At 33.7% G+C, this 14,022-nt stretch overlaps 1 protein-coding gene across 1 annotated transcript; it reads right to left on the bottom strand.

Moving 5' to 3' along the window:
- Positions 1 to 473: 473 nt before the first annotated feature.
- On the bottom strand, positions 474 to 12,773 carry LOC123563051 (cleavage and polyadenylation specificity factor subunit 4-like). The gene is made up of 7 exons (XM_045355616.2): positions 12,586 to 12,773; positions 8,399 to 8,605; positions 6,988 to 7,083; positions 5,351 to 5,444; positions 2,826 to 2,994; positions 2,082 to 2,234; positions 474 to 711 (listed from the first exon to the last, which is right to left on the bottom strand). The coding sequence occupies exons 1-7, from the start codon at positions 12,686 to 12,688 to the stop codon at positions 625 to 627; spliced, it is 909 nt and encodes a 302-aa protein (XP_045211551.1). The 5' UTR covers positions 12,689 to 12,773; the 3' UTR covers positions 474 to 624.
- Between the last annotated feature and the right edge of the window lie 1,249 nt (positions 12,774 to 14,022).

The following is a 14,022-nucleotide window of genomic DNA, read 5'->3' as shown; positions in this document are numbered from 1 at the left end:
CAAACATCACCCTTTCCTGAACACAGAAACACACACATGGACAGGGGCAACACTATATGCGACCCCCCCCCCCCCCCACTATTTTATGGAGTGGGGCATAAAAATGCATGTGACTTAAGAGTACTAGGCGTGCGAGTGTGATCTAGGACCGAATGCATGTGACACACGCGCAATGCGTGTGTCTTGACAGGTATGTGTCAAAATTAGACAAAACTATTAGCTGAACAGGATTTTGTGCACACTCTGAAGCATGGATTCCAAACTTTTGGGCAGAGGTATTCTATATGCATTCCCATATTAAATGGCAGGGACATAAATACAAAACATCTGATATCATTCATCCTGCACTACGAATCTAGATGCCGACAATGGTTCTCTGACCAAAGCAAACAGCTACAATTCATTAAATGTTACACATTGTTTTACAATATGTGAAGGTCAACTTAAGTCTTGCATAAAAAGGACTAAGAAAGGATCTTTTAGTAATTTATTTTCTGTAACAAATAGTTAAGACAAAATTTCATCTATAAATGAGGGTGTTGTGATAAACACACACAGCAGCATATTTTAACCAACACTAATTTCATCTCTCTGGAGATAAGGTCAGGTATGTGCTGTAAAACGTCAGGTAGTTGTCTGTATGTTTGAAGAACTAAGAAAAGCAAGGTCCCCTTTAGGACATCTGTTGGCATAGTGGCCCTTTAATCCACACTGAAAAAAAAAGAAGTACAATAAAATTCAATCTATAACGAATACCAAGCAATATAATATGCAAACTGGAGCATCAATGGTTTGAGCACCTAGACTAGTTTCAGCAGTTCATATGATCTCTGGCCGCTTTTTTATGATTTTCTATGTCTGAATCACTCAAAATCCCTACATGAAATAGTGGTGGAGGATGAATGATATTTAGAAACACATGTAATGTTTTTTATCAAATTGTCATGGAGAACATATGCCCTGCCTGGGGATCAAACTCGTGATCCCACAATCCATAGATCTGTGCTTTCTGTACTGAGCTTAGTAGGCAGGCTATCAAAGTTTCTGATGTAGAGTTCAGTGGGATGTTAAGTTTGACTGTCTGGTACGAATGGCAAAATTAAAGCAGGATAGTTTTCCGTAATGAACAGAATATTCAGATAGACTGGTTTTATTTATATAGGACTTATTCACAATTGCATGAAAAATTCTCATAAATGCAAACTGATAAAGTTGGGGAAACTTAAGCAAGTCAGACCCAACCAACTTACATGTATTCTCTTATACAAAAGTGAATAGCTTAGGTAAAAGGGCTGTGGTGATTTTCTGGTATGGCTCACAGGGAAACTTGTCTTTTTTAAAAGTTGATATTTCTTGGAGAAAATTTTGACTGAGGGTAAATGCAAATGCCTTCAAAATCCTTGTTAAAATGGAGTAAAACGCCAGTGTTGGTTCTGTATTAAAGTCAGATCATAGTTAGAGTAAAGGTTATCTACAAGTTACAGTATCTGTTTTAAAGTATTGGCGCAGCAGAGTCTGTTATCTGGCTTCTATGCATCACTTATTAAGCAAAATTTTCTTGAATACTTCATCTGGGAATCAGATAAAAATGTATTCCCACAGACGTTATCTGCCAGTAATTTAAGATTAACAAGAAATAAGTAGGTTTCTTGCTTGGCACTTAGCAATTGGAGGACAGTACTAGGAGTGGTCAGACAAGGTGGGATATCACATCACTTGTCTATTGCCTGATATTCCAGTGAGTGGCACTATAAAATTTGGCATTGTGCTCACTGCACAAATAGACACCATCATTTCTGACTGAAGTATCATTGAAAAAGACGCTAAACACAAACACAAACAAACACACAAGGAGAAATGAGTAGTTTATAAACAAACATACAAGAACACTTCAAAAAGAAACTTTTTTTAAAGAATCTTTTGTGATCCTAACAATATCAAGCCCTGATTTTCAGAGTTTTCAGCTTGTATCCATATGTAATTACATTCTATGTATAATGCCAGATTTTGTGATTCACACAATAACATATATAATTCCAAATCATATTATATAAAGAGAACATTTCAACAGAGACACTTACTTTAAAACATGTGACAAATTCTAGATTCTGATTTTGGTCATTATCAGATTTGAAGTTAAATCCTAGTCTAGGCTGACCTCTGTGTGCAAAAGTCCCTCTGCCATAGTGGGATCCACTGCCTGGTATCCCTGCACCGATACGAGTTCCTACAGGCTGTAACATACATATAAACATTATAGCCTCTGACCTAAACTCATTTAAACGACTAGAAACTAAAATATGTCCTTAGATCTATATCAACCAAAATACTGCTGAAATACAAAATGTATGTTATTAGCTGTAAAATAAGAACGGGCCACTAATTTGAATCTAGTACTCTTTCAAATATTGTATTTCTGAACTACGAAACCATACTTCTTAACTTCACATTTTTTAAAATCCATAAGGTCATCATTATTTGTGTGATCTTCTCAACATGTTCCTTTAAGATTGTAAATATTATGTGTATAGTTTTGAGCCCAAGATAGAATTCTATTTTTTCCAAAATCTTAGGTGGCTGAGAAAGATCCCGAGAGGCTTTCTAAGCATTTTTTTCAAAAACAGCAAGCACCTAGGTTACACCAGCAACCTTTTACATGTAAACCTGATGGATCCTTAAATGTAAATTCCGATCACTTCTTATACAACTGTTAAACTGTCGATGCAGGAGCAAGTGGTTCAAATTCAGCATCCATTTAACACTATGTCAAAGCGCACTCCCTTTATACACCATCAGCATGTACATGAAGTAAAGTTTTCACTAACCTTTATTTCGACTGTATTACCACTAGTTGTAATGACTGTAGATACTGAGGGGGCATGTAGTTTAGGACACTGGTAAGACTTGTGACCACTTTCCCCACAATTGTGACAGGTAACTGTTTGATGAAACTTCTTTGTTTTGTCATCTTGTACAGGTAAGTCATACCTAGGGCTGCAATGAAAAAATGCTGATTATACATTTTGAAATGAAGACATGCAAAATCATATGTGAGAGATATGGTTCTGCTTCTGCAACCAGTGCAGATCAAGATCAGCCAGAACATCCCTGCAAGCTGATCATGGTCTGCACTGTTCGCTATTCAGTCAGTAAATTTTCAGTGGACACCCCTTTGAATAATAGAGGTACTGCCCAAATTGAATAAAATGGACCAGTCCATTTTAGAAATGTACCATGGTGAAAATTAAAGCTGTTTAAGATTTCTATGAATAACTGAATACTTAGTAGTAGAAAGCAGAACATATAACAAGAGCTGTCCGTAAGACAACACAATTGACTTTTCTCAGATTGACACTGAATTAGAGCTTTTCCAGTAAAAGGAGCATGAATCTGGCAAATTTCTAATCAGATACTAGTAGTTAATAACTGTTTTAAGTTTAAAGTCAATAGCTTTGATAGTAACAAAGATATTGGATGTTATATAAAATTTTAACCAAAATATTCTAAGTTAAAAAGGTGCATAACTCTGTCTAAATTCAATTCAGAGTTATGGGATTGTTTCTCCTGGTGTAGACTGTGATAGTGAATGACTCCTTCAAGTTTCAAGTCAAAAGCTTTGATAGTAACAGAGATATTTGACTTCATCAAAAACTTTAACCAAAAAGTTCTAAGTTTAAAAGGGGCATAAATCTGTAAAATTCTAGTAAGAGTTATGGGGATTATGTCTCCTGGTGCAGATTGTGATAGTTAATAACTATTTCAAGTTTCAAGTCACGAGCTTTAATATTAACAGAGATATTTGACTTTATCAAAAACGTTAACCAAAGAATTCTAATATAACAAGAGCTGTCGGATGACAGCGCACTCGACTATTCGAAGAATTGATTGAAGAATGGGGTCAAAATATTTCCACAGATTTTCAGACAAAAGAAAAAAATGGATTAAACAAAAAATGTTCCTGTATTTGTGGATTTAGATTAGTCCTGGACTAAGTGGCAATGTGTGACCATGATGGCAAATATGTTATTAAGTCATATGTTAGGCAAAATATGGACTTGTATGAAAAATTTAACTAATTTCCAAGTCCAAAAAGGGTCATAATTCAGTCAAAATAGTTGACAGAGTTATGTACACTTGCCTACAGATGGAAATCATGTTGATATACTAGTGTTAAAAGTTTCAAAGCCACAGTTTAAATAGTTTTGACAAAAATTTCAAAGTCCAAAAAGGGCCATAATTCAGCCAAAATAGTTGTCAGAGTTATGTACTCTTGCCTACAGATGGAAATCATAATGATAAACAAGTGTTTAAAGTTTAAAAGCCATATGTCAAATAGTCTTGACAAAACATGGACATATACGAAAACAGAACCAATTTCCAAGTTCAAAAAGGGCCATAATTCAGCCAAAAAAGATGACAGAGTTATGTACTCTTGCCTATTGATAGAGACTATAATACTGAACAAGATATAAAAGTTTCAAAGCCATATGTCAAACACTTTACACAAAATATAAACAGGTACGAAAAACTTAACCAAGATTTCTAAGTCAGAAGAGGACATAATTCAGCCAAATTGCTTGATGGAGTTATGTACTCTTGCCTACAACTGGACATGGTGATGGTAAACAAGTGTTGAAAGTTTCAAAGCTTTATCTCGAAAGACTTTGTCAAAATATGAACTGGTACGAAAAACTTAACCAAGATTTCTAAGTCAAAAGGGGCCATAATTCAATCAAAATGCTTGACAGAGCTATGTACTCTTGCCTATAACTGGACATGGTGATGGTAAACAAGTGTTGAAAGTTTCAAAGCTTTATCTCAAAAGACTTTGTCAAAATGTGGACTGGTACGAAAAACTTAACCAGGGTGTGACGCCGACGCCGACACCGACGCCGTGGTGAGTAGGATAGCTCTACTTATTCTTCGAATAGTCGAGCTAAAAAGGGGCATAAATCTGTCAAAATTCAAGTCAGAGTTATGGGGATTGTTTCTCCTGGTGCAGACTTTGATAGTAAATCACTTTTTTAAGTTTCATGTCAATAACTCCAATAGTAACAGGGATATTTGACTTTATCAGAAACTTGAACCAACGCCGACCCTGGGGCGAATGCAACAGCTCTACATTTTCTTCAAAAATTTGAGCTAAAAACTTATCAAGAATTAAACACACTTAGTAATCATATACAGTTCAGTTTTTCTTGACAAACAATCCTAGGAAGAAAGAAATATTTATGTTCTACATAGGCTGTTGCTCACAACAGATTATTTACTAAGAAACTTGGAACAGGCACTTTTTCTTTAGAGAGTCCTAGAAAGAAGTTAAACTGCACAAATAGTTGTAAAAACTTACTGCATGAATTTACACTTTGGTCCATCTAAACAGAATCCACAGAGATAGTTCTGACAAATCAGTCGCCTTACATGACGGTTCTTACAGTTTGGTCCTAAAATGAAGATATTAAAACATTAATACTGAAACATAAGTACTGGTAACTATCATAATAACAGTAACAGTTTCTCTGAACATGCCTGTTTTCTATTGAATTTTTGTCCAAGTTTTTATGCTTGTAATAGTGTTGATTATGCAAAATGGCGGCTTAACAGTATCCCTGTACATTCCATCAATATTGTAATAGTTCCACCCTTTAGAGATTGTTTTCTATGTTCATATATGTAAGTTTCCTTCACTATGCCAGATCTCTGCCCCTGTAATTTTAGCCTGACAATCTCTAGACACTCTTCCATCCATTTATTTTTTTTTTTTTTTTTCATTTTCAGTATATTCCACTCAAGTTCCAGGAAAGTGTTCTAAAATTTTACGGGTAGTCTTCTTGAATTGTTTTACTGAGAAATTGTTCCAGAATCGTATTCTGAAATTTCAAAGCAGTCTTTTGAAATTGTTACACTGTGTAATCATTCAAGAAAAGTGTCCTTAAATTTCAGATTAGGCCTCTGGAAATGTTTTTCTATGAAATACTTCCCCGAAAGTGTTCTAAAATTTCAGGGTAGTCTTGTGGAATTGTTTTTACTGAGAAAACATTAAATTTTGTGAACAATGAATTTTAATGGTTTTGGCTAAAACAACTGTTTCATTGGGATATAAATATCTATATTTCAATTTATAGAAGATAAATGAACGGATATTGTATTTGTTTATTGGGTTAAATTTCATGCATTGATGCAACCATAAAATCTACGGAAATTACTCCCTTTATAAATATTCAAGATTTCATAGTGCCATTACATGGAATAAAATAGATAATTGTTCTACTCTGGAACCAACTTTTAGTTCTATTGTAAGACTTAGAGCATCCAAAGTGAATGGGAACAAAGAAAAGAAATTTCATTATTGCAACAATTTATCATGTGAATATTCTTTTTGCACTAGGTTTCATTTAGAACAGTGTAAGCATAGTCAAACCATTCCTGAACAATGTTCTATATTATGCCATTGTTTTAGCATCAGTGCATAGTAGTTGGAACTTGCAATGGAATATATACAATTGTTAAGTATCGTGCTTTTTATACTCTTACTATTTAACTGTAAGTCAAGTTCATACTAGTGCAGGAATTCATGTGCCAGTCTGACTACCAACTAGATAATCTTTTTTCATTTTTTATAATAATATACATTCTGACCAATCTTTTTCTTGGCCCGCAATTATCATTTGTTTTTAGACGGACATAATTATACAAAATTTGAGTAGCCTCAAGGAATTATCTCCTGTAAACAAAACACAGGGTCTGAAAACAGACTATTACCATGCCAGAGACAACCTGATCCCTGTAAAAGATGTGAAAACTCCTTCAAAGAAAACTTGTTAGCAGACAAACAAATTTCAAACGTTTTGTCTTTTTTCTTATAAAATTTGCCTGCCCCCTGAATCAAACTCGCAACCAGTGGATTGTGGAATGTTCATTCATATGACATTGACCATTCAGCCACAGAGGCCCCCAGAAAATCTGTAAGGTTACTAAGTCACTCACCATGCCTACAAAATCCTCTGTCATACCATGCACAATCTTTAACTTTCTGTTCAGGATCAATGTGTAGAAAAGGACATTCCTTATTGTTACACTGACCTGAAAAAATGAAACATGACAAAACAATGCATATAGTTTCAAACTTTTTCATACCCAAGCCAGTTATTTTATTTCAATACACATGTACAATAAAACCTAAACTAACCCTTACCATGCTGGACACGACTGATTCTGCCTTTGCTACTAGTGCAGATACATTATGTATGATGAGTCATGCAGTCTGATCATGATCTGCACTGTTTGCCATTCAGTCAGTATCTTTTTGGTATGCACCCCTTTTAAAAGTTAATGGTACTGTCCAAACTGAAAGATGGACAAGTTCATTATAGAAATTTAACAGGGTAAGGGTTAAACACCACCTGTACATAGAGGCCACTTGATTCTAAAAACCATTGGTCCCATTTCTTGATTTGAAAGAAATGTACAGTCTCTACATACATTGTACAAACTGGATTTTTTACTCTCTTTGATCGAGCTTTTATATAGTTTAATCTGTATTTATTTCCACAAATTGTATATACAAACATGAGTACTATATTTAAATTAACAAAGTTTGATAAAAAGACATACATCAATCAAAATAGTACAAACAAACAAACAAAGAAATTTTTAATCGAATGGATTGGAAAACAAGCTACTTAAAACTTATATGAATTCCGCTTTTATATAGGTCTGACTTTAATCAGGGTTTCAGAAATCTGTAAATTCTTGTCTGGTAGCCCGAACATTTCGGTTTATTTGGAAATAACCATTAACCCTTATCATGCTGGCACAACTGATTCTGCCATTGCAACCAGTGCAGATCATGACTAGCCTGCACATCTGTGCAGTCTGAATATGATTTGTACTGTTCGCCATTCAGTGGGTATCTTTTTGGTAAGAACCCCTTTTAACAGTTAATGGTACTGTCCAAATTGAAAGATGGACAAGTTCATTGTAGAAATTAAGCAGGGTAAGAATTAATGACTAAAGAAGTTTCTGTATGGTCAGATTTTTACACATTTACACTAATCATTGTTTATATTATTACTGTACAAGGATTGCTTCTTGCCCCTGTTAGATTTTGTATTAGTTTTTCAGTTCTCTTTTGTTTTAAGAATTCTTCTTAAGAAGCAGTGATCTATAAACTTATATACATGTTTTTAATTGACAAATTAAACTGTAGCTAGTTATATAATTGGTTTATAATTATTTGCAAGATACATGGTAAAATTCTGTTTTTAATTGTAAAATTTTGTCATGGACTGTAATTGTAATAAACAACAAAAGAAAAAGTTTATTGATAATACAGAAAGTAAGGTAAAAGGTTCTTTGAAGATTAAAAAAGAAAGAAAATAATGAACTACAGACTTACCGTATTTGCTAAAAAAGAAGCACTCAGGCATCTTGGTCATGTCAAACTCGTGCAAGAATTCGCAGTCGTCTCCCTTCTTACACAGACCTCTTAGCCAGTGTTTACAAACCACAGTTTTCTCCCCTTTAATGTGTCTAAATGGACAAGCTGTGGCCTTGCTGCACCCTACTGGTGTCAGGAAAAATGTACATATTGCTGCCCCAGATTCTAAAACAAAAAACAAAATGTGCCATCATCCATTATGTTAATATCTCACCTCAAGCAAATTTATTGAATTAAAGTAAATAGTCAAATAATTATGTGTTTGCAAATTGTGTGTCATCAGGTTTTAGAAAGATCTTATGGACTGAGGTATTGCAAATGTGTAGTCATTCTGATTTGACTCCCTAGTGCATGGTAGCGAGCAGAGCAAACTAGAGCTATCACTACAGGTGATTAATACCATCAGATGCAGCTTTCTTTCACAGAAAGATCGAGGAACATGGTCAAGCATTTTAATAAACTATTGGAATAATTGGTGTGTGTATTAGGTTGCTTTTATGACATGTTGCTCAGGCACGAATAGTAAGGATGTCTACTATACAGCTCAAAGCATGAAGGCATGTCACATTCGACTGGCGAGAACTCTAGATGATAATTCACATAAATCTGTAAATATGCCACTTTCCCAGCCCAGTTAATAGCAATAACCACAGAAAAGATCATTCTTACAAACACCTGATTCAGGATTTCCAAAAAATTTGACCACAACAAATTGGTATGTTCGCATTTGCTTTTTAAACCCAGCTTATTGTGTTGCGTAGAGGGTATCTTAAATACTTACTGATTTTTAAGAGACTGGAAATTATAGACTGTTTTCCAAAGTGAAAGTACCATATATCTAAAATTTCATTTTAATATTTTAACTGAATGGCTGTGTAATCTCTCTAAATTTACTAAGAGTCTAAGAAATAAGGGAAATCTTCCTTTGTAATAGATAAATAAGTCCTACAGGAGAGATTGTGTGTGTATACAAAGCTGTATTATTTTCTTTTTTAAGAACTGATAAGAAGAAACTGACTGGGTGGGCTTACGCCAAACATCCATGTTTTTTGTAAAAAGTGATGATTTTCTAATGGCCTAAACTTTCTTCTTAAGACACAAAAAAGTAGTGGTTGTTGATACAGTTTAATTAGTCCTAAATATAAGACCTGACTAAACCTTTCACATCGAGTGTGAAGGAAAATCATAAATGTGCTTTATGGCAGCAATTAAAAGTCATTTGTTATTAATTATCCGATTAACAAATCCAGTATCATTGAGTATGCAGCCCGTTGAAAATTTGAATAGTGGCACAGTAATAACCGAGGGTATTCTGGATGTAAACATGATTTCCGTATTAGAATCATTTTTGAAATGAAATTTATCTTTTTTCCATCCCATACAGAGAAATCATAAATGTCAATAAACTTACATTTTTCAGAAGAGAAATTTAAAATTTATAAGGATACGAATTGAAAATATATTCAATTATGATGAACAGGGATTGAATTTAACTTATTTTCCCACTAGCAATTTTTTGCTAGTGCCATTTTTTTTCCACTAGCAAAATGGTTGGTTCCACTAGCAATTATTTAAAGGCTGTTTACGTACTATATTTATCAAGTTGTTTTATTGTTTGGTTTCATATAAAAGTTTTATGCTCAGCTTAGTTTCCCAATTTTTCACGGTTCAATCAGGCCGGGACTTTCTGGTTTCGGAAGAAGGAGTCAATGTACTTGATGATTCTTTGGAGTTTTGGCTAGACTCAGAAGTTTTAGGTTATTTCAGGTCACTGCCAGTGGTGTTGCTAGAATTTTCGGTGTCTGCGGGCCTTTGTTATTTTCTCTCCATTTTCGCAGTTGCGAATCACCAACCAAAACGGAAACAAATATCGTATAGACGCTTACATAAATATCCGATAATTACATTGTTGTATAAAGCTACAAGCAGTTAAGTGATTATTGGTAGAATAACTACCCCAAAGGAGTTTTTAAAGAGCAACTGATTTGTCGATTTTCGAATGTGATTGCAAAAATATTAGAGTGCCATGATTTCCTACTCACATTTTCTTATTCTTACTCGAATTTTGCCAGTTAGCGACCGCTAAATTCGATCCCTGATGAAAACAAATTTATCAAAAGGCAGTGGCTAGGATTATGGTACCGTAATCCTAGTCTCCAATTCTTGGATTACGAAAGGTCCGTATTCCTAGACAACACTACGGGGATAGGCTAGGATTATGGAAGTATTTAACAGGCATCAAATATATGTTAGGACATGCATTCATTTTTCCTTGGTTTGCATAAATGTTTGCCATTATTGATGCCTACAGTCCCAATCCCAGTAATGAGTAACAATTAGAATTCCAGCAAAACACCAGTTTTCCCATACTGCTATCAGGGACTCCTCTGGGCCTCAATGTTGTAGCCACTTTTAATTGTCTCGAATAAATCACAGCATTATTCAGCCGATAAAACAAAAGTTTGCTGAAATCTATAATGGCAAGATCAACTGCATTGACATCACTCATTAAAATCCGTTCATATAGTGGTGGGCAAAACAATGTTTTTATGGGATTGGAATTTCAAAATTTAACATTTTCACTGGATTTACAAAATTTATTTATTTATTTTTTTGGTGGGTTTAACGTCGCACCGGCACAATTATTGGTCATATGGCAACTTTCCAGCTTCGATGGTGGAGAAAGACCACAGGTGCCCTTCCATGCATTATTCACTACGAGCGGGCACCCAATTTTCTAAATTAAAACAATTTTGAAATACTTACAATTTTCATATTTTAGAATTCATTTTTTTTATGAATTACTGTTTTAAATGATATTTAATTTCAATAGCGGCAGCAGTGATCTCAAATTAAATGATTTCACAGTAATAGTCAAAATTAATTAAAGAATTGCTGTTTTATAAGCTTTCCATTCATCAAAAAAAATTATTTGTAAATTTGTGTTTTAAGAATTAAAGTTTAGGCCGTTAGAAAAACAACACATTTTACAAAATAACAAGGATGTTCGGCGATCAATGTTTTATCATTTCTAAAAATAGAATATCAATGGACTTGTATACAAACACTTCACTCATTTTATCGACTGAAAAATCAGTAATCTATTCGAGACGCTGAAAAATATACTTTGGTATGTATTCACACAATATTTTATTTACAGATAAGTATTGATATCTTAAGTAAATAACAGTTAAAACTGTTTAAAATCATTACTTATTTATTAAGAAATCAATTACCGGACAGCCAGAAAATCTCCTGAGGATTTGCTAGCTGTCCATATGGTAGAACTCAGGCTAGGCGTCAGGATGGCTGGACAACCCTGTTTGGAATGGAAGTGGCTATTCTTACGGTCCTGTAGGAATAGCCTCGCAGGCTATTCTTACGGCTCCCCCGTAAGAATAGTGAAAAGCCTGCAGATGTCTATTCCTACTGCTCTCATTTGACTGATATAATTTCACCCAACTTCTTTACTTTTCCGGTAAGGAAATCCAGAGAAGACGAAAAAAGGGAAGTGATTGCCCCTAGTATAACACTTTCCATTTGTTACATAAACAAACAATTTTAATACAACGGATTTACCGTAAGTGTAAAATACTTATTTAACTTGAAATTTGTCTTCTAAATAAATCGGAAAACGATTTTTGGTTGTACAGATGTAGATGTAAATACATACGTTATTAATATTGAAACACTAAAGAATATTGACCAAGTGTTTTCAATTAAATCAGTTAGAGAATTATTGAACTATGTTTCGTGTATATGCATGCACATTTTTCACAACAGCACAAATCTCTTACCACTCTAAACACGTTTATTGCCCTTTAATTATACTTGACGTTTGTCACACATCAGTTTGACATGTTTGCATCAATTCAGACCTGATATTTTATTTGTAACACAAAACTAGCCTGCGATATGGGACCATAAGAATAGCCACTTCCATTTGGAATACAGTTACTTGAACACAACAGCATCACTGAATGGTTTGTAGAAAGGGAATAATAGCATATTTCACTGGTCTAGAGACAAATGGCAGAATGCGTATATCAGATTTCCTTAGAATTATATAAAGTGATAGGCACAGTGAATGCATTGTCCGAATGTTTCGTTATCCGAAAAGTTTTTACTACACAACATATACTTACTGTCCATTCCAGGGAATGGCAAAGGCATAGAACCAAGCTGATTATTGAGAGCAATCTCAATATCAAATGTAATATGTGAAACTGGTGCAACAACATCCTGCATTATGGCAATTTTACGATTTTTAAGAATAAATAAAAGAAAAAAGTGCGTCCGGTGAGGAGCGGTCTAAACATCTAAATATTGCTTTCGTCCCATTTTCATCCATCCACGTAGTAAAAAGCACCAACGCAGTGTTGCTTCCCCTCACTGATGGTATTTTGTTTTTGTTGGGTTTAACGTCACACCGTCACAGCTATAACAATACAATACAATACAAATTTTATTTAAGGATGTACGAGCGTTTTTTTTTTTCAGGATATCCGCCATTTTGAAAAATGTTTCTTCAAATATTGCTTTCTAACAAACGTTTTGCCAAAAAATAATGCTAAATGATTAAAATATGGCTAATAATGTACCATTTAACCAAATATATTATGCTTTTAGCGGAAAAAATATTTTCACCTTTATTTTTGGCTAGCATTTGCCTAAAATTCATTTAAGATTTACAATGGGGTAGGGGTAGGTAATTTCAAATATATATTAAAGTAGATCAGGTTTGGTTTTGATATTTTTCTGATTGATACATATACTGTTAAGCTATAAATAAAATAAAAGTTTTCAAGACAGCACTTTATATTATCTAGAAAATATAAATTAAAACAAAAAGAACCAAATATATCAAAATTCACCACTTTTCAACAGTTTTTTCTTAATAAATCTCTTAGATGCATGTTGACCCCAACTTTTTTTCTTTCCATTCTGAAGAATTTTTGTGTGTCATTAATGCTGCAAAATATTTTGAAAATCTTAAAGTCAGAATTTTTTTGTAGATCTAAATACGTTTTTTCCATTGAAAATAAAGTGGGTGGGGTAATTATGTCAACATGTAAAAATTAAAGAGATTTGTTAGTGACATTTATTCTTATATAATACTGACATCACCATATATTCATATTAACCTGTAAGACCCGAAATCCCTATAAGATTAAGTAGGATATTAAATGTTTTATAAAGTACCAACATTTTTTCAATTTTACAAAATTTCAGAAATACGTAAACAGTGGGTGAAGAAAATACCCTATAAAATTAAAACGAGTTCGGTGACCTATGTTTTTTCTGCTCTTGTTTGTCTTAGAAACTAATGTTCTTCAAGCTCACAGGGTATGAAAAAATTCTTAACGTTAGAAAAAATTCGTACATCCTTAAAGTCGGTGCATATATATAAACAGGAATTTTTTTCTATGTATAGCTATTTACCGACATATAGTTATACTGGTACTGATGATAAACCCGGACAGAAAATGAGGGCTTTTTTTATCTGTAACTTTCTCATTTCTGGAAATTGGTATCAATGGTTGTTATCAAAATAAAGGTTAACATTTGCTGAAAAAATGACA

The sequence above is a fragment of the Mercenaria mercenaria genome, chromosome 2 (genome assembly GCF_021730395.1).
Source record: "Mercenaria mercenaria strain notata chromosome 2, MADL_Memer_1, whole genome shotgun sequence".
Lineage (NCBI taxonomy): Eukaryota > Metazoa > Mollusca > Bivalvia > Venerida > Veneridae > Mercenaria > Mercenaria mercenaria.
The sequence above is the reverse complement of the archived record's forward strand: the minus strand, read 5'-3'. Positions and strand labels throughout refer to the sequence as shown.